The sequence below is a fragment of the Chrysemys picta genome, chromosome 10, assembly GCF_011386835.1.
Source record: "Chrysemys picta bellii isolate R12L10 chromosome 10, ASM1138683v2, whole genome shotgun sequence".
NCBI classification, from domain to species: Eukaryota; Metazoa; Chordata; order Testudines; family Emydidae; genus Chrysemys; species Chrysemys picta.
In genome coordinates this window covers 3864457-3886196 of record NC_088800.1, presented here as the reverse complement: position 1 = coordinate 3886196, position 21740 = coordinate 3864457, and the positions used below count along the sequence as shown (strand labels likewise).

At 44.4% G+C, this 21740-nt stretch overlaps 1 protein-coding gene across 4 annotated transcripts in view; it reads left to right on the top strand.

Annotated features, from left to right (window-relative positions):
- The first annotated feature begins 1302 nt into the window (after positions 1 to 1302).
- Positions 1303 to 21740, top strand: part of CORO2B (coronin 2B) — a 123223-nt gene continuing 102785 nt past the window's right edge. For 2 of the 4 annotated variants that reach the window (XM_065559148.1, XM_005300713.5), the window contains exon 1: positions 1323 to 1675. In XM_065559148.1, the coding sequence (XP_065415220.1) occupies positions 1661 to 1675 (15 nt within the window). In that variant the 5' untranslated portion in view covers positions 1323 to 1660. Of the gene's footprint in view, positions 1676 to 21740 lie in introns of all 4 variants that reach the window. The other 2 variants (XR_010590922.1, XM_042856548.2) reach the window with 2 other exon arrangements.

Below are 21740 nucleotides of genomic sequence, written 5' to 3'. Positions count from 1 at the left end.
CAACTTAACCATCCTTTCTGATGACTGTATGAGAACAAAACTTAATGATCTGTAGCATGAGTATCCAAAACTATTTTGCAGACCCTTGCAATGCTGCACATGAGGTGTCAGGCTCTTGGTACGATGTTCATAAACCAGCATTTTTGTTGTCTGAGTGACTGTAGCTCCAAACCATAACTCTGTCTCTTATTGATCACTATGAGCTTTACATAAAGCACAAGCCACCCGTTAAGGTGGCCATGTGAGAACTGACTGTCACAGTTAACGATGTCTGGTCACAGACATTGGTTATTGCTTTCATCCATTTGTGTTCTGAATCAAATCTAAGTAGCAAAAAAAAAAAAAAAAGGGGGGGATGCCTAAAAGGTAGGCTTGGCAGAATTCAGGGTTTTTTAGATATAATTTTGAGGGAGGATATACATTTTTAAGCACTTTTAAATTTTTGATTTAAATTTTCAGAGTTGCAGTCAGACAATTATTACTTAATGACAGTCGACTGAGATTCAAAAAGTTAAGGGGTATAACTGCCGAATTGTCAACCTCACCTATCAAAACACGCCAAGTAAATATCTTAAAACCATACTCTAAGTTCTCAAACAGCATTTTTCTTACTTTGCCTCTCTGTAACTTTTGATGATTAATGGCTTTGTGTGTGTATGGGGTGAAATCGACATTTACCCATTAAAAATGGAATCCTTCCAAGCCTCCTAACAGGCCATAACAATACAATCCTCGCATTTAATCTACTGCATTAATAATGAAATGGGGACATGACTTTCTTTGAGTCAGTTTAGTGTCTGTGGCATGTGCTTGACTTACCCTTCCATGCATCTGTTCATAAGGGGCCCATTGTGCCAGCAGCTTAGAGACCCAGGGGCGGGCATGAAACGATCGCCACAAACCATCTTTTGGAAAAAGAACAGGAGTACTTGTGGCACCTTAGAGCCTAACAAATTTATTGTTATTTATTTAACAAATCTCTAAGGTGCCACAAGTACTCCTGTAAAAAGCAACAGAGGGTCCTGTGGCACCTTTGAGACTAACAGAAGTATTGGGAGCATAAGCTTTCCGTGGGGAAGAACCTCACTTCTTCAGATGCAAGACAAGTACGCCTGTTCTTTTTGCGGATACAGACTCACACGGCTGCTACTCCGAAACCTGTCATCTTTTGGAAGTTCAGCAGGTGTCTCCCCGGGTCCTGCCCCCTGCCCTTGGGAAGTTCTGTGCTCGTCACAGAGTTAAAGAAAGGACCTTTCCCCCTTGACGCTGAACGGCAGCGTGTTCCCTCCTGGACTGTGCACCACCACAATCAATCGCTGCTTCTCCCCCCCCCCCACTCCCTTCAGTCTCCTTGGCTCTCCCCCTCCCCTCCTGTCTGCAGAGAAGGAGGTTCATGCATTATAAATGCACAGGCTGACATCACTGCAGCCATCAGTGCAAGGACAGCTTAATCAGCCTGCCTGGGAGGGAGGCGGCGAAGGAGGAGGGCTGGTCCCCAGCTCTTCCTGTAACCACTGACGCCGATTCCTCTGCAGGGGGAGAGAGAGGAAAAAAAAAAAAAAAAACCCAACAACCCCACCCCAGCCGCGGCTTCACTCCGGCAAAGCGTCCCCTGCCTGGTTTGCTTTGCCTGCTTCCACCGGGGCCCCACCGTTCCTGCATGACTGTCACCAAGGTAAGCGCAGCTGGGGCGTCTCTTGCCCGGGGCGCGGGGCGGCTCCCTGCGCTGCAGTGGGGACCCGGCTGCCGGCTGGCCCAGCAATGCCAGGGGGCGCGGGGAGGGGGGTCGTTATTCCAGCCCCAAGGAGCCGCTTTGCGCCCGCACCCCTCGATTGCTCCCTCGCCTAATGAGCTTCATGCCTGCTGCATTTTTAACCCTTGGAGAGCTGGCAGCCAGGGAGCCCGGGGGGGCGGGGGGGGGCTCCCTGGCTTTCCCGCAGGGAAGACCCTCACATGGGCTTGGCTCCTGCTTCCCTTCCTGGCTGAAGAACGGGGCTGAGCGATCACTTGAGAGGCTTCTGCGTGTGGCGAGCAGGGGGGGCTACAACCACCCGTTGTGGGGCAACTCCGCCGGCCCCCTGCAGAGCTCACCCCAGAGGCCGGTCCTGGCCCAGCGCATGTCCTTGGCAGGCCCCTCACCGGTATCTACAGGTGGCCACCAGGTTGTTTGCGGGGAAGCAAACCTCAGTAGGGGGGGAGCTGAACTGGGACATTGTAAAGAACTGTTTCATCAGGAGACCCTGGGCGATGTCATGGGCTCGCGCTCTGCACCCATCTCGGCAGGAAAAAGCAAACCTGCTCTAATGGAAAAGAGCAGGGAAGTGCCATGGGCCGGAAGTTAATTTTCTTTAATGTAAAGCTTTGCGATCTTCTATTTATCTGAGGTCCTTTCGGATCTCTCTTTGGTCATAAAGTGGGGTCTCTGGTTTCCCACATTACTGTTCTAACGGGGACCAGGGTGGCTTTCTTGGCATTTTACTTTCATATCTATAGTGACAGTACCTGCAGTGCCGAATACTAGGGATCCAAGTACTTTTATTTCCCATTCACCTTGGTCCTTGGGTCTGGGATTGAGGAAGTAAATATAATTTAGTTTTTGTAGGGAGGATTCAGGTGAAAAGATCTAGTTGGTGCGGTTGCTTTGTGTCAAATCAGCGTTTGTGTCTAGCGTTGTCAGCACAGGTAGCCTTGTCCGCTAAGGCCATGACTCGACAAGTGAGCAGCCGTGCATCACACACGTTAGCGGGCCAAACACCTGCTTGGCCCAACTGCACCAAGTCACTCCTTGTCTTTGATCTGTGGAGTTAGCTGAGCTGATGCACGAATGTCAAAAGACACAGAAATCCTGTACGGTGAAAAGTCTTAGCAGCTACCCAAAAGCCAGAATAATCAGTTGTAGAAGGGAGATGGCCTTGAATAGTTGGGGAGGAAGGAAGTATACTAGTAAGGGTAGAGGCATGTTAAAGTGGTTGTCTCTACAGAGCGTTGCCAGTTGGAATCATACTACAGGGTTTTGCTACATGGTTTGTTCCGTGGTATTGGTTTGGGCTCCATTAATCAAAAAGCTGTAATATAGTGAAATTGTTCAGAGCAATCCCGTGACTGGAACATCAGGATACAGTTAATGCAAAGACTTACACTCAGTAGGTACAAATGCACAACGGGGCTTCTGGTAAGGAGGTGGGGAATAACTGCTACTACAGGCTTTGTAAACTTGAGCTTTGAGCTACCGGACTACGTTTGACACGCCAAAGACTCTAGAGAGTAAGGAGGCAACAGGCACACAGTTCAGATCAACATTTGTTTAACAGCTGAGGAATGAACTGACCTCTTCATGGTGTGTGGGCAGGTGTCAGAGGCCAAGCGAAGCTGTTGCCCTTTGTTCCATTGATGCGACGCAGGTTAGTGGAGCGTGGCTTTGAATTAATGAAAGGCAGGGGTAGTGACCAAGCTTCCTACGGCTGTTGCTTTTCTGCATACGGAGCAGAAGCAAATGGGAATGAAAGATGGGGTGACTCCTATGTGGGTGACAGCCTTGCCTGGGGTTCAGTGGGGTCTTATTGTTATACGGCCAGAATGCTGCTTGCTACTTTTCATGCAGAATGTCCTTGGCCTTTCTGTTCAGAGAGATGGCATTGCTGATGGATTTTATTTCTACAGCATAAAGGTATTTAGAGACATACAGAGCTCCCGGCCCCAAAAGTTTACACTCTAAATCGAAGACTAAACACAACTCCCAGTATTGACATGGGCCTAGATGCACTAGGTTGGACAAGCCACGTCACTTTCTCCTAACCTAACAGGAGAGTGATCTGCTGAGAACCAACTATTCTTCCAAACGCTGAACAGTGGTGCCAACGCTTGCATGAGTTTCTTGTGGGTGTCTCAGTATATAGTGTGATTCGTAAAGTCTCTGCTCCTGGAGTCGGATGAATGTGTCAGCATCTTAACTTTCATTTGGAACAACAAAAGTATATTTCTAGCCCTTGTGGCTGTAGAGAAAAGCTTGAAAATGTGAACCTGTAAGTTAAGAAAAAGAACTCCACATTTATTTCTGAAATAAATAAATTTTTAAGCCAAGAAGTTGTTTTTATGGGGGCTCGAATAATGTCTTTTGAATGCTTGGAGTTGGCAAAACAGATTCAATCACAACTGAGTGGAGTGAAGGCCTGGATCCAGGTGCACGTTCCTCAGAATTACAGAGAACAAAACTTCCAGGCCCATAGATAGAGCACTCCTTTATTTCTGTCTATTGAAATAAATGGTAAACTAGAAGTCAAAGTAAAATACAAATATGATACAGCAGCCCTTGGGGTGCTTTAAATAAAGCATGTTCCATATTTGATTGGTTTTTGTTGTTGTTGTTTTCCCTTTCCATATCTTGTGTCCCTATAACATGAAGGTTTATAACTCAAAGGAAAATTCCCAACTAAAGCCCTGAACCTGCTGTCAGATTTACACATGGGACTTTCCATGCAGATCCCAGTGCAGGAACTCAGTGCTTGAAGCTGCTACACTCGTTCCATGCTACGGCACATCCGGCCTTTCCGATATCCAAGTACACCTTCTGCAGGATAAGAAGCTGGGCAACATTTTTCAGCTGAAATTTTTTCCCGCCAAACTATGCAGACTTGGGTTGACCAAGACATTTTGTGTCTTTTTATTGACTTTTGCCACATTGATTTGGCTTAAAAAAATTCTAAAAAACAGTACATGTTTTCTTCTGACATTTTCAAAATAAAATATCTTGCTTCCCCCCCCCCAATTAAAATACATTCACAATTTACTTCAATTCAACTTAAAAAAAAATTAAAGAATTTTTTTTTTAAAAAGCTCAAGACCAAAACTTTGTTTGTCTCAAAATGAATTAGTTTTCAACTTTTCAGCTTGCCAGAGTTTTTTAAGTTAATTCTCTGTCCCCCTATCCCGACCCCAACCATTTATTTTCAGAACCGCAATTGAACCGAAAAAAATTAATTTGCCCAGGTCTAGCAAGGAGTTGGATTTCATCCATGCTGTGTGCCACGAACGCAATATTGGTGTGTATCAATACAGTGCGGTGCACACTACTGAGTCAGTCCAGGGAGGACTAGCATAGTGGCACGATGCATGATGAGACTTCATGTGTTTGTTTTCAAAAGCACTTGCTTTTTATAAAAAAAATAAAACCAACCACCATCCAACACACAAAGACTAAGCTAGCAACCATACAGGAAATCCTCTGTAAACACATACTCTTCTCTCTCTCTATGGATGAGTGTTGCCTTCTAACAAAGATACGAAGTATGTAACTGTCACTATAGCACATGACCATGTGCTGTAACGATGTCTTCTAGATACCCGTCATGCTTCTTGTAGGAAAGAAATGTGATGGCAGGGTGAATGGTGGTGGCTTCTCTCAAAGGAGATCAGCACTTGGATCTAAGCTGTCAGGCATTAGTAGGGGCCTGTCTCCCTGGAAAAGGCTTGGGTTGTTTTCCTTACCACTGCAAAGTGGTGTGTTCAGTCAGAGGTGGAAAGGAGGGGCAGTTCTCACAGAACAGCGTGCCCTCTGGACAATTTGAGTGGTGTTGATTACTTCCGAAGGGAGTCTCTTCCAATCTGTCTGCTGTGATGCAAGGACTCGGGGTGGGTGTTCGTGAATGGGAGTTAAGTTAGGGCTGAGAAGGCTCCTGAGAGTATCCTGGACATGGGTGGGGGGAATAAGTCCTGAAAAATAACTAACTCCTATACATTCTTAAGCACTGAGCTCCTCTGTTACTGTAGGTCTGTCAGGTATTCAGCATAGGGGTGGGCATGCTGCCCCCTTGTCAGTCGGACACAGAGTGCCTTCACTCCAAGTCAGAAGGCGAAATCCTTCTCTTAAAGGTGGGAAGTGTACCATGGGGCCTCAAAATTGTGACGCAGGATCTCCTTGCCACAAGCATTGAGCCCCACATTTTCAAACGTGAGTGCCTAAACCTAGGCACCTACCTCAACGCTGCGTGAGAGGTTGAGTCCTCACAATCCCCAGTGACAGAAGAGTGTCATTTGGTGAATTCCCCTAACTTCAGTGATTGCTGTGGGTGTTCATCAGCTTTAAAAATCAGGCCACTTTTAATATGGTGCCTACATGTGGACCAATGGGTCAAATTTTCAAAGGCCTTAGGCACCTAGATACCTTTGAAAATCTGACCCTAAGTGCCTAACTTCAGCATCCTTTTGAAAATGTAGACCAGAGTTTCCAAAATACAGCTGAAGAACTTACTGTCTCAGAGCTTGTGGGGCTTTTGGTGTATTGTGGTGTTTGTTAAATCTTAAGACCAAATACTGAAAGGCTCTTAGATGTGTTAGACTAGCATGGTGCAGGTCTGTGCGTGTGTGCGTGTCTGTGAAATACCTGAAACAACCTGGACATCGGCCTTGTCTGAAACAGCCCTCTGTCCTTCTCACAATAAAAGAGCCAAATGGTCCATAACAAATTCAGATAAATGCATTCTCACAGTTTGAGCCCTCATCCTGTATGCCGACTTTCTGGCCAAGGAGAACTTGGTCAAATTATAACCAGGGAAGGGAAGAACTGACTCAAATGTAGAGAGAACCCAAGAACCACACCCAACGATCTACCCCAAACTCCAAGTAAACCTTTTGGGGGGCTTGGAAAACCTTCCATCTCTCTCCCACCTCCATTATTTTTCTGCCCACTTAACACCATAGTGAAAATTCCAGCTGAAAATGTTCGGCTGGTTCCAACTGGCAATGAGTCTTTGGAACACAGAATTATTGTCCTAGTGGTTCCTGTTTCTCCAATAGAAGCCACCAGACACCAGCAGAAATCAAGAGAGATCAGCTAAGGGATTCTAATGGAAACTACTATTTAACCTAGGGATGAGTCTCAGTCCTCCTGGCTCCAGCCAGACCAGGAAGATGACTTGCAAATATATCAATAGCAAGGCTTTGCTTATGCTATTCTTCAGCTCAGTTCTGGAAACTCAAGGGGTTGGTAAAAGTTTTGGACCCAAATCTCTGAACTTTTGATGTTTGCCCATCACTCGTGTGTGAATTTTAGATGCCTGTTTCAGAAGGGCTCATAACTTCATGAGTGTTTCATAGAAACTCAGACTGACCAGTAATCATTGCCTTTGGGGGATGTTGCCTGATGCCACAGCAGTAAGATTAGATAAAGGAAAATTTGGTGCAAATTAAAGCCTGGTGTACAAATTCTTCCCTGGAGTAACCCCATGGAGGGCTGATGATACTACACAATCTTATAAATTGGGTTTGAGTACTGTTATCTTTAAGACTTTGCACTTAGCCTGCTCTCTATTTTTCCAAAGTCTGTTATAAATATTAACTTATCAACTTTATCAAAATGATGCTTCACTAGCTTCTAAAGAAGACTAAACAGACTGCTGGGGAAAGGATTCCTCCCTGAATTTTTAACCTGGAGGGTCCCATCAGCTGCATTTGTAGTGGAAGGAGCTTCCCTCACTTCCAATACAAATTGACAGTTGCACTTTGTAAAAGAATGTAATCTTTTAAAAAAAGCAATTAAAGTAAGAACTTTAATCCGGCCTGGTCTATTACCATTGCTTTGAAGTTTAAGGTCTGAATATTAAACATTAAAACAAGTCATTAACATAAATGTCCATATCTTCATTTGAACAGTAAAAACTGTCTTCCCCACCTCCCTAATACGTTTATCCATTTTTCAACACGCTCAGGTCTGTGACAGCAGAATTACATACTGACAAAACGAATGGGGTCAGTCTATACAGTTACTCTTTGCACACAGGCCAAGCCTACCTGGATTCGGCAGTGCAGAGAAGCATGCGGCTCACTAATCCCAGAAAGGAGGTTATGTCCAGGGTGGAGGTTAGGCTCAGCTTGGTGAGGGAGAGATATGATGAATCCTCCACAGCCAAACCACTGTGCACCAAGGAGCAGGCAGAAAAATTATTCCTCTTACACTGGTTCAAGACTGAGAGGCATATGCACCAAGCCATGTTGTCCAGTTATACATGTATGTATCACAAGTGCAACCCGCCTGGTCTCATAACCATTATTCTGACCAAATCATCCCTTGTGTGGAATTGGCCAGTTCTCCAAGATAATGCATTGGAAGAGTGAGCACGTGGCTGACTGCTGGCCAGTCTGTGTTAATTCGGGAAGTACCTTTCAAATATATGGGGTAGGTGATGCCATCCTTGTCTTCAGCTGCTTACCTAGGAACAAGATAGTAGCTTTGCATCAAAAATGGAACTGCCCCTTGCAATCTTTCCCTAGTGAACTTATGTACATCCAGAAGATCTCATCTATATGGGACTTCATCTTGACAGATAAAGAGAAACTGAATACTGAACTAAAAATTAGTGGTTGCTTAGATGCAGGTGATTAGGACTTGATTATATTGGTTGTGTGCAAGCAGAATAAAGTCCAAACCACTAATTGGTGCTTTAAAAGGGCCAATTTCACAAAGCTGAAAACAATTGAGCCAAATAAGGTGGGAGAAAGAACTTGAATACACAAAGTGAACAACTGGGAACTGTTTAAAAACATTTTTTAAATGCTCCAAAATTCACAAAAATCTTCTAGAAGGAAGACTACAGCAGTTAAAAATGAACCAGTTTTTTTTTGGGGGGGGGGCGGGGGGAGGAAGGGGAGTGAAAGCAGGTATAAATAAATTTTTATAATATATAAAACACAAATGGAAAAAAGGAGAAGTTAATAGCAATGAATATAGATTAGAAGCTAGGAATTGTAGAAGACTGATACGGGAAGTAAAAAGGCACAAGGAGTGATCAATGGCCAGAAAAGTTAAGTACAGTAAGAAGGAGTTTAAGTACATGGAGAACAATGGGAATCCTAACAATAGTATTGGTCCATTACTAGGTGAAAATTGTAGAATTGTCAATAATGCAGAAAAAGCAGAAGCATTCAATGAATCGCTTCTGAATTTGGGGAGAAAGGCTGATAATGTATTCGTAGAAGATGGCGATAATGAAATACTGTCAGAATGAAAAGTAACTCAGTAGGATGTTTAGTAGCTGCTAAATTAGACATTTTTTAAATCAGCAGGTCTATTTAACCTGTATCCAAGGATCCTACAAGAGCTGGCCGAGGTGCTCTCTGGACAATTAATATTGATTTTTCAATAAGTCTTGGAACCCTGGGGAAGTTCCAGAGGATTAGAAGAAAGCTAGTATACTACTATTTTAAAAACATAAACAGGATGACCCCTGTCACTAGAGGCCTGTCAGCCTGACATTGAACCCCAGGCAAAATAATGGAATAATCGATATGGGATTTGATTAATAAAGAATTGAAGAAGGGTAATACAATTAATGCAAAAAAACATGGATGTATGGAAAACAGACCCTGTCAAACTAACTTGATATTTCTTATGAGATTACACATTTGATTGATAATGGTAATAGTGTTGATGTAATATATTTAGACTTCTATAAGGCTTTTGACTTGGTCCCATCTAACATTTGTATTTAAGAAAATAGAATGTTTCAAATTTAACATGGCACATATTAAGTGCATTAAACACTGGCCAGCTGATAGGTCTCAAAATTAATTTTAAATAAGAATCATCATCTATTTTAGTAACTCTTTATTTTGTGTTAACCCAAAGAAGTCAAACATGCCAAGTAAAAGATATGAGAGAATAACTTGCTATAGTCTAATATGATCAAATACTAATTACAATGGAACCCACTTATGAACTGAGATACAATTATGTTGTTCTGGTGGTAGGAACAGGACTCTCTAAAAGAGAATTATACTGTAGTTTGTAATCTAGCTAAATGCAGTTCTAGAGTGACGGGGCAAATTATAGTCTTATGGAAAAGGTGATACAGGATTCAATTAGTGATCATAAAGGATAGGAACATAATTAATGCCAGTCAACCTGGTTTTATGGAAAATAGGTTTTGTCAAATAAATTGATTCTGGTCTTTGTTTGATAAAGGTGACTGTAAACTTTTGTAAGATGTTTTGACTTAGTACTCTGAGACATTCTGATTATTGATAGTGTATAGTGCTTTTATTTTAAAGCGCACTCTGAATAGGTCACAAATTGGCTGACAGATGTCAGAATAGTTGTCCATGGGGAATCCTCATCAAATGGAGGTGGGGTTTTTTGTTGTCTAACTCTTTATTAAGGCAAAGTTACAATAAAACATTAAACATGCTAAATCATACATTGCTTGTTCTGGATCAGTTTATACTCCCAAATCCTGACTACAGAGTCTGACTTGCTGGGTGGAGAACCCACCTCTGAATATGCTAGAAAGGGTAACCACATTTCTAAATAACTGTCCTCTTTTTGGTGCAACTCTTGTGTACCTACTTGGTGTGAAAACTTTTCTATTACAAGAATGGTCCATATTTTACTATACCACAATTCCATAGGAGGAAAGGGTCACATTTTTCCAGTATGTGTAACACAGAGTCTAAGTGCTAACAATGAAAAATACATTAATTTGTTTTTCTGTTTAAAATGCCGATCCTTTACTAGAGCATTGATGAGCAGCTCGGGGGATTTCTAGGAAGCTGGCATTTTGTCAAAGATGGTTCTCTTTAATAATTTCTTCACAATTTTCCCATGAATCTTAAATCTCATTCCCCTGCAGTATACTATTAACCTATTTAGTTAAAATAGGTACCAAAACTGACTTGAGAATTCTACAATATTCCCCAGGAAACCCCTGGACTTATATTGGATTTTAAATTCTTAAATACCTTTTCAACTTCCTTTGCAGCAATTTGCCTATCAAGAGCTGCCTTGGCATCCTCTGAAAGCCAAGGCAGTTTCATACGTCTCAAATATTTATTTACAAGTTCGGGATTTAGATGTTCTGAGCCTACAAAATATGGAAAAAATGGAAAAAATTAGCAAAGTTTTCAGAGATCTGTCTGATGCCAGTTACTAAATCTCACTTTTTATTTCTAATCAGAGTGATGTCTGTCTTATCCTATTTCTTTTTTAACTTTCTGGTTAAAAGCCTATTGGCTCTATTGCCCTGTTCATAATATTTTTGTTTACTATAGCTAAGTGTTTGCTCAGCTTTACCTGTTTGTAACAAGTTAATCGTCCCTCTTACCTCAATTATTTTCTCGCACACACTTTTAGATCCCGGAGGTTTGTCTACCTGTCAAAGCAGGAAGTTCTCTAACCAAACTGTCTTCTTCAAGGAGTTCTCACTTTTTCAAGATCTGATGCTTTATTTATGAGGTCCCCCCTCATTACCACCCGGCCATAATCCCAGAGAACACTTTTACTGATCACTTCCTTCTAAATGTTTCTGGAAATTTTCTTCCAGCTCTTGAATTCTAAGAGGATCGTACAACAAAGCTCTATTCAAGGGCGGGCTCTTTTGTTTTTCCAATGAGTCCCAATCTTCTGATCTAACATATGTAGGGGCATGGTCAAACCAAGTTATAAACATCAAGACTAGCTTTGTTTGTTTGTTTGTTTGTTTGTTTGTTTGTTTGTTTGTTTTGGACCAAACTAGACAAGGTCCTAGAAACAAAAAAATAATATAAATTCTGAATAAGATCCAGGAGTAGCAGAATATGTATATCCCCTGACATCCGGATTTATCTCCTGACAGATGTCCACTAGATCCTCATTTTCTAAGTGATGCAACAAATTTGCCCTTGCTCCTCCCAAATGCCTTCTGTGTACATTCGATCAATCCAAAGAAGGATTAAGCACCTCATTAAATCCCCCCTGGAATATCCCCTTCCCTAACAGCTCCTAAATCCCTAAAAAAACTGATTAAAAAAACAACAACTTGCTCTTGATTGGGAGCATATACATTGGCAAAGGTGAGACGTTTACCTTTCAAGGACCCCTTAATTAAAATGTATCTGCCCCCTGATCTGAGTTGTGCTGAAACAATAAAGAGATGTGTTTAGCAGAGTATTGTGAGCCCTCTTCAATTAGATTGCTCTAGTAAGACACGTGGTAGCTGTGTCCAAGAAGTCATCAGGTATTTGTCACTTTTCTTCAAGTGTGTTTCTTGTAAATAAATCTTACGAGGAAAATCCTCTGTGAGCTGAATACCCTTTTCCTTTTTGTTGGGTTGCTCATCCCCTTTAGTTAATGGTCATGACATTAACAAACTCACCCATGGGTTCCATGTCTGCCCTCACCCTTTCTTGAAAGCAGCAAGACCTCCCCAGCCAGATGCCAGGTCTCCATTACAGTTGTATCTCTTCCTTAAATCAGATAGTTGGGAAAGAGTTCCCATCACACACACAATCATTTTAGAACTCCCACATCTACTGCTTTTCCTCTTTTAACACCTATATTGTACCGGATACTGAGTCTGATTTACTGTACATTCTTAAATGGAGCCCCAGCACTTAATAGAATCCTTTCTTTTAAAGCATGTAACAATATTTAACATCTGTTCCGTTCTCTTATCCCCGTGTCCCTCCCTATGCTTCCCCTCACTGTCCCCTGCTCCCCTTTCGCTGTGGGAACTGGGCTCTCCTTACGTCTGCCAGGGTGTCTTAGTTCCCTGTGGGAGGTGATAGAGATAAACAACCCCTGCTGGAAGTTTTATGTATAAACTAGACTTCCCCATTTCACAATGCTTGTGATAGTCATTACGGAAGGGTCATGATGGAAAATTTAAAAAATAAACGAATTCAAAGACTGTATAATAATTTCATAATGTTAGATAGTATAAGATGTTTGATAAGATTCGATAAGGCTTGGTTCTTAACTATATTATAATTATACAATATATGTTGCATTTGTATATATTATGGTTAGATTCTCCTCTATATTGTCTGGATAAGAACCAGTGGTGGTTCCGATCTCTCCCTTGTTTCCCTCAGTATTTTATTTGTCTTGATAGTGTAGACAGACTATATAGTAGTTAAGTATCAGGGGGTAGCCGTGTTAGTCTGTATCCACAAAAACAACGAGGGGTCCGGTGGCACCTTAAAGATTAACAGATTTATTTGGGCATAAGCTTTTGTGGGTAAAAAACCCCCACTTCTTCAGATGCATCTGAATAGTAGCATATATAGTAGTTAGTGGCAGCGGGGACGTGACTTTCCCCTAGGTATGCTGCATTGGTGAGACCGATACTGCAATATTGCATCCACTTCTGGTGTCAACATTTTAAAAAGGATGTTGAAAAATTGGAGAGGGTGCAGAAAAGAGCCACAACCGTGATTCAAGGACTAGAGGAAATGCCTGTTTAGCTTATAAAAAATAAAAATAAAAAACCTGAAAGGTGATTTGATTAGTGGGTAAGTACCTTCATGGGGAGAGAAAATACTGGGATCTAAGGGGAACTTTAATCTAGCAGCAAGAACCAATTGTAACCCACTACACTTGGATTACACAAGTACCCACTATAACTCCATTTTACTGCAGGAATAGTGAGCAGGTTCAGTCTGGTTTGACAGGAGAAGTCCCATCTGTGGATGGCACCACAAGATAAATCTGCAAATTTGGACAGTTCTGGATGCCCATACCCTGAGTTGCTCCAGTCTGGAGTAAAGATTCTGCAATGTAGTAACGCTGGTCAGAATTAAAAAAACAAAAGCTTTGTTTACAAGAGGACAATCTGAGGGTTAAGACTTCTCAAATCTAAACGCAATCTTATTCCACAAATAAAGTACTGTGGAAACGGTATCAAACATACAGATTTCTTCAGTATCAAAGTGTATCCGGGCCACAAATCCTACGCATTTAAAACGCACACCACTGCTTTGGCATTTGTCACCACACAGGCCTGAGCTGAACACATAGCAAGCACCCAGTTCTTTGAATAGGCCGCTATCCTTCTTCTTGTGGTTATAGTCTTGTGGAAATTAGTAAAAGCAGGCCTGTGAGCATCAGCCCTCAGGGTAGAGATCTTCACCTTCCCCGACAGTCCTATGAAATGTTTACCAGTCATTTGGGGGTACTCAAGACAAATCAGACTCCTGAAACGGGTACAATAGTCGGGGAAAGGTTGAGAGTCACTGGTCTAGCTCGCCCTCTGTGCATGGAGTACTAGACTGATCCTCCTTATCACCGTTGTAACAGAAGAACCATGGATTGTTTGCAATAGATTCCTCAGCAGCGGAGGGTGTTTCCTGAAATTTCGGAGAGCTATCCTGTTTTGTTGAGTGCTGCCTCTTTGGAGTGGCAGGTCCTTCCATTAACTTAACTGTGGCTCCTTCAAGTTGAGTTGTACGGTTTTCCATTTTCTTTGAGTCTCCCGCAGCAGAACTTGAGCCGCGGTTAGCTTCTATGGTATGGCATGAGCTGCTAGGCTTAGACTGTTGTTTTTTTCCCCCAGCTACATAATCCTTCTTTGCTCTCTCTTCTTCAAAGTGGTGGATTTTGTACAGCAATTGGAGAGTCGGATACCTCGGAAATAGCAGTAGTATCCAAATGGTCCCTCAGATGGAGCTGTGTAATCAGGGACTCATCCCAACATCTATGAATAAATTGCTTTACTGGCTGTACATTAAGGTTTTCTTGAATGCATGTCTTCTGCTCCATTACCCTTCCCAAATAGCTGTTTAATCTCCCCGAATACTCAGAGGGTATTTCCATGGACTTCTGAAAGGTCTCTAGGAATTGCACATACACTTCATCACCGCTGGAAACAGGGCCATTATTCTTTCCCAGCTCTGTCAAACAAACATTGTTCTGCAGGGTAGATTTCCCTCAATTGAAAGCTTCATTCGCTGGAGGTGACAAGCTTTCTATTAACTTTCTTTGCCTTCGCTTGGAAGACACAATTCAGGGATCATCTAGTAGCTGTTGTATTTCTAGCTTCCAGGTATCAAAATCTACCTCACCACTGCAGCGTTACCTGTCTGGTTAGTTTTAATTGTACTGTCCTCTGGAATTGCTCCTGCTATTAACGAGTTGCCATCTTTTGGATACCTGTCATCAGAAGTATTAGGGGAATTTCTCAATATAATGGGAATTACATTCCATTTACCATTCAGTTTAACCTCTTTACATTCTTTTCTTACCATTTGAGCTGCACACTTCTCACTCCATTCTCAAGTTGCAGTACAGGCGAGTCTTATCGGCAAAAACCAAAAAAACAAAACCAAAAAAGAAAAATAACAATTTAAATCCTGTACCTGTAGTGCGGGCGATTCCGCCCGCCATTACACTCAATGTCATTTTGACTATACGTGATTTTTGCTTTACGCGCTGACAGCGGAACATAACCCCCGGGTAAGATGAGACTCGCCTGTACCTAGGTGGTAGCTTATATTCTCTTAAGTCTGGTTACTGTCTCTGAAAGCCTGGGTCTATTCCTCATTTGTAACAGTAGGGTGAATCCCGCTCAATCTCACTGAGCTGTCTGGATGAAGCTGATAAAGCCAGCAAGTTCCATGGTCACAACAATATACAGTCTTCAACTGCAGGATGGTGCTGTCCCTGTTTGGGTGCCACAATTTTTAAATGTATGTCGCCTACTACACCAGTGGTTCTCAAACTTTTTTTTCCGCGGACCACTTGAAAATTGCTGAGGGTCTCAGCGGACCATTTAATGATCTTTCCAAATGTTGTTTGTACCGTTAGCTAACTATTGTAAGGTGCTTTGGATAAAAGCACTATATAAAAAAAATTAATAATTAACATTTTTGTTCTACAAATAAAAGCACACAACTCCTATATTAGTATCAGTAGTCTTAACTTTCTAGTGTGATGGATGTGCCCGGTCTCCCCCGCCACGGCAGCCCCCGAGCTGGGGCTGGGAAGGAGGGGGGGGTCTCTCCCCCGCCACGGCAGCCCCCGAGTTGGGGTTGGGAAGGGGGGAGTGTCTCCGCCCGGCAGCCGCAGCCATGGAGCTGGGGAAAGTCGCCACTTTCTTTAGCCGCCACAGCCCTGCATGTCCCAAATTCCCCCCACCCACTCTTCTCACCCCACTGCCCCCTCCCACCTACCCCTACTCCCCCCAAGGCCACCACCTCACCTTACATGTGTGTCTTCTCCAGGGTCCAGGCACCTAATTAGTGGAGCCATGCCTGCGCAGCTCCACTAATTAGGTGGGGGGCCCTTCATTGTCTCGTACGGCCACCCAGGCGCGCACCTTAGAGGACCACCTGAATGGAGCTCGCGGACCACAGTTTGAGAACCTCTGTACTACACTTTGAGCACGCAAGTGCTCATATTAACTCCATTTTACTGCAGAAATAGCGAGCAGGTTCAGTCTGGTTTGACAGCAGAAATCCCACCTCTGGATAACACATGATAAATATGCATATTTTGGACAGCTATGTGTGCCCATTCCCTGAGTTGCGTCAGTTTGGAATACGGACACCACAATGTAATAAAGCTGCTCAGACTAAAAAAAACAAAAACTTTTTTCTAATGAGCGAACAATTTGAGGATTAACTCAGACTCCTCACATCTCCATGCACTCTTACCATCACAGCCGTACAGCAAATACTACTACACAAACCAAAACAAACAAAGAAAGTATCCAGCATACAGATTTCTTCAGTACCAAAAGGTACACAGGCCACAAACCCTATGCATTTAAAACATGCACCACTGATTTGGCATTAGTATCACCCCACAGTCCTGAGCTGAACAAGCAGCAAGCACCCAGTTCTCGTGGTTATCTGCTTGCTGCAATTAATAAAAAGAGGCCTGTGAACACCAGCCCTCTGGGCAAAGATTTCCACCCTCCCTCTGGTACGTCTGTCTCCCTCTGGGTCTGCTGGAACTAACTGAAGAGTTTGGTGCCCTTTTTTCTTTATACTTGGGAGTGGAATTGCCCCCTCCACACCTTTGGAGATATCCTACTGAGCATGCTCCAAGGGTTTGTGTCCTTTCCCCACCTTTTTTGTTTTCCTGCTAGTCCCCACTGGAGTCAGTGGACAGCTGCTCCACTCTTCTGGGGGGAAAAAACCCAAACTAAAACCAAGCTGACTACTAGTGTTTAAAAGGAGCAGCCACTGAAGCCCAGGTTACACAAAGACCGAATGTTAAAGCCAGACAAATTCAAAGTTAGAAATAAGGCACTAATTTGAACAATGAGGGTGATTATCCATTAGAACAAACCATCAAAGGAACTGGTGGACTCTCTGTCTCTTGATAGCTTCCAATCAAGATGGGCCGCTTTCAGGAAAACATGTTTCAGCCCCACACAAGTTATTGAGCTCAATACGGGGGGTAACGGGGTGAAATTTAATGGCCTGTTAGATAGAAGGTCAGGCTAGATGGTCCCTCCTGGCTTTAAACTCAATGAATCTTACACCTCCAAGTCCTGAGGGGCTCCAGGGGAATTCTTAAGGCCTACAAGTGTCCATTGACACCAGTATATCTCGCCCACTATTTTAACATTTGTTTGGCTAAGTTATGCAATATTGAACATGTCAACTAACTTAGATTCTGCTTCCTGTTTTGGCTGATAGAAGCAAAACATATGTTGAAGTGAACAGCCAGGTCCTCTCTCACAATGATGGTTATTTTCAAAATGGAATGGGGAATAATCATAGAATCTCAGGGTTGGAAGGGACCTCAGGAGGTATCTAGTCCAGCCCCCTGCTCAAAGCAGGACCAATCCCCAACTAAATCATCCCAACCAGGGCTTTGTCAAGCCTGACCTTAAAAACCTCTAAGGAAGGAGATTCCACCACCTCCCTAGGTAACCCATTCCAGTGCTTCACCACCCTCCTAGTGAAATAGTTTTTCCTAATATCCAACCTAAACCTCCCCCACTGCAACTTGAGACCATTACTCCTTGTTCTGTCATCTGGTACCACTGAGAACAGTCTAGATCCATCCTCTTTGGAACCCCCCTTCAGGTAGTTGAAAGCAGCTATCAAATCCCCCCTCATTCTTCTCTTCTGCAGACTAAACAACCCCAGTTCCCTCAGCCTCTCCTCATAAGTCATGTGCTCCAGACCCCTAATCATTTTTGTTGCCCTCCGCCGGACTCTTTCCAATTTTTCCACATCCTTCTTGTAGTGTGGGGCCCAAAACTGGACACGGTACTCCAGATGAGGCCTCACCAATGCCAAATAGAGGGGAATGATGACATTCCTCGATCTACTGGCAATGCTCCTAGTATCTTTGCAAGCAGATATACTTGCCTTTATTTTCTGGGGAGAGAAGTCAGTCGGTATCACCAGTGTTAGCAATGCTGGTAGCTGTTGTTGAACCATCTCTGGATTATGACAGGGCACCAGCATGGACAGCGCATGATATCTAACCCTGCTCTGAGTAGGTGTTGTCAACGCTACTGCTTAGGACTCCAGGCATCTGCTGGCGTTTGTTTATGTTAGCACCAGTGGAGCTGCAACGGGGGGCTCTTCTCCAGTAAAAAGGTTACTATAGATTAGGGTTGCCATATTTAAGCAGTGAAAAAGGAGGACACTCCACTGGGGCCCCTTCCCCGCCCCCATTCCAACCCCTTCCCCAAAGTCCCCGCCCCAACTCTGCCCCCTCCCCTGAGCACCCCGCATTCCCCCTCCTCCCTCCCGCCCCCCGGGCCCCGCCGCAGTGGAGGGTGGCGGGAGCCGGGAAAGTTGGAGCCTGGGGAGGAGGCGGCTGCATGCTCGGATGCCGCCGCCTCCGTGCCCCGGCAGATCGGGGGAGTTGTTAGTTTTGGCTTTGCTGCAGCCACTCGCACTCGGGGTCCCCTTACCCTGCCTCCCTATTTTCCCGGACATGTTCGGCTTTTTGGAAATTCCTCCCGGATGGGGTTTGAGGACCAAAAAGCCGGACATGTCCGGGAAAATCCGGAAGTATGGTAACCCTACTATAGATGGAACCAAAGTCTCTGTTTTAAGAGTGGGCCCATTTGGTTTGTATGTGCTGCCTGGTTCTGTTAACTGAATTCTGGCACTGCCGTTGGCTGTTCTGTGGGATTGCTGAAGAGTTTATAACTGCTCTTGAATGAATTGCTTTGGCTGTTTGTTCATAAATTGTGCAAAGCGGGTTGCTAGTATTGGGACTGGAAACTACAGATGCTATGCACTTTAGTTTTTTGACTAACTGTTTTGCAGCATATGACCTGCTGAGATCATATGAAGGGACATGTTGTTCCCAAAGGAAGGAGGGAATCAGATTTCTTTACTAAGCAGAATTATAAAGATGAAAATCAGAGCTTCTCTTTCAACAGAGAATAAAATAAAAAATCAGACCCCTTCTCCTAACAGGTAGGAGCACCCACCACTCTCTGCTTCTCTGAAGTGCTCACAATCTTTCAGGATCAGGCCCTGAGAAATTGCTGTGAATCAAAAAAAAAAATGGAAATGCTGCATTTCCAAATGTGTTTGTCAAAAGTGATTCATCTTGCTTATCTTTTTTTTTTTAATGGATTTTGTTTGAGTCAGTAGCATTCATTCTATGCTTTAATATTCTAGTTTTGTAGGCAGAAGGCTCTCTATCTGTAATGTGTACAATACAGAATGCAACAGAGGGTGGGATTTTGGGTGGGGGGGGGTAAAGAAAAATCTTTCCAAGTGAATAATAATTCAATTCATTATGCAGTTAGAGAATCTGAAATAGTAGAATTATGGATTCCTGTCTTTCTAGTCAGTGTATAATTACTGAAATCTGGCAGAAGGCAGAATCTACGTGATGGAGCCAGCTGCTGCATTCCCCCACAAATCTGTGAATCGGATCTTTCACTTACTGGAAATGTACTAGGAGCCTGCTTGGTTCCAAGAAATCTTTTACTCCTTTGTTCCTCACAAAGCCATTAGAAAGCTTTTTTCAATGCAGCTTTCAATCAACAAGAACAAAAATGTTCAATAGCGGGTTAGAATTCTGTCTACCGACCCTTGATTGCAATTGTGAAAGTCTTGGTGTAAGCTCTTCCCAGGGAGAAACGTTGATGGAGAGATGAGTCTCAAAGTCTGGGGGCCCAGTGTGTTGGAATAGGACTTGCTAAGGTGGCTGGCTGCTCCTCCTTCAGGCCCTCATGGGCCACGAGATTAAAATACAAATTAGAGCTCAAGACAGGCACCAAACTTCAGACTTACACTCCACTGAAAGGAGGGGCATGGGTTTGGATCAGGACACCCAGAGCTGCATCTAGTCTGCTGGTTCTGGACCTAGACTGCAGACCAAGTTGGGTAAACAATATTTTCTGGTACCAACAGAAATCTCTCAGGGACTGCTAGTGAGAATCTGGACCCAGACAAGGCAGCGTCATTGTGGGCAGCCATGGCTTGGATGTAGCAGGTCTGTGACCTCTATTGACCTCTAATTCTACTGCATGAAAACTTGACCCAGTTCCTTTGACACAAGGAATTTAGAAAACGCAGGTCTGTTGGAAGACTGTGTTCTCTCCAGGAAGAGCAGGAAGCGTGCTGTGCTGTTCAGAGTCCCTCAGCCTCCCGCACTAGAGGGAAATCTCCATCCCAACCCGTATGCTCGGCAGAGATGGATAATGGGGCGGCCAAATTCCACAGTTCCCTTTTAAGCAAAACACTCCGCCAGCTTCCAGGCCTCAGTACAGGTGGGAAAGCCATTGCCAGAGCGAAGCCGTGGAAAAGCGGGTGTGCTTTCATCACCACTGGCAGCAGCTTGCCTGCTGTCGCTTGTCCTACCTGACTGCGCTAATAGGAAAACGGCTCCGATCTCCACTGCTGTGCTACGATTGAGACAGCGCAGGAATAATTGCCCCGGACAGTCAGTCTCCTGGCCAAAGGCTGCTGAGGAGGACACAGCCTCGTTTGAGTCTAGCTCGTGAGAACTGTTGCCAGTGGCGGGGAGGGGGGGATTTAAAAGACCAGGGACCCTGTATGTGACCCGCTCGTGTCGTTACTGCCGGTTTGCGCTAACATGCACCAACCCAGACAGCGCCACCACCACCTGTCTGTATTACTGAGGTAGCTCCTCTCCTGCTGATGGCGTCGCTGTTACAAAACGACTTCCCTTTCTCCCAGAGGCAGGAAGCGCAGACGCTCCCCTGAATTTCCTCAGCCAGGGGATTTTCCCATCTAGGAGGTTCCATACCCTTCCGGAGCTTTCTCTGGGCAGACCAAGACAGGCCTGCTCAGCCAGCCAGCCCAGGAATTATTCTAGCTCGGTGACTGAGGGACTCGTGAAGACAGGTCACTGGGGTGTGTTGTGGCATGCCAGCCACTGAACGTTTCTGGTTAAGAGAAGTGTTTATAGCGGTGTGGGCTAGAAGTCCGTCATGATTCTGGATGGTGCTTGTACAGGAACTCCTCACTTAAAGTCATCCCGGTTAATGTTGTTTCGTTGTTCCATTGCTGATCAATTAGGGAACATGCTCGTTTAAAGTTGCGCAATGCTCCCTTCTAACGTCCTTTGGCAGCCGCCTGCTTTGTCTACGGCTTGCAGGAAGAGCAGCCCGTTGCAGCTAGCTGGTGGGGGCTTGGAACCAGGGTGGGCCGGCAGCCCCCCATCAGCTCCCCACTCCCCTAAGTTCCCTGTGCAGCAGCTGCCGGCAGTTCAGCTGTGTCCCTCCCCCCACTGCCATGTGCTGCTCCTGCCCTCTGCCTTGGAGCTGCTCCCCGAGACTCCTGCTTGCTGTACGGGGGGGAGGGAAGGAAGAGGGGGACTAATGTCAGGGTGTCCCCCTCCCCCCTGCTCCTGCACCCCTCTTACCCCATCTTCCTTAGAGCAGGGGGGACAGACCAGGACGGAGGGAGCTTGCAGCAGCTGCCTCTCAGCAAGCTGATCTGACTGCCCCCCTCAGAACCCCTGACCCATCCAACCCCCCTCCCCCCCTGCTCCTTGTCCCCTGACTGCCCCGACCCCTATCCACCCCCCCGCCCCCTGACAG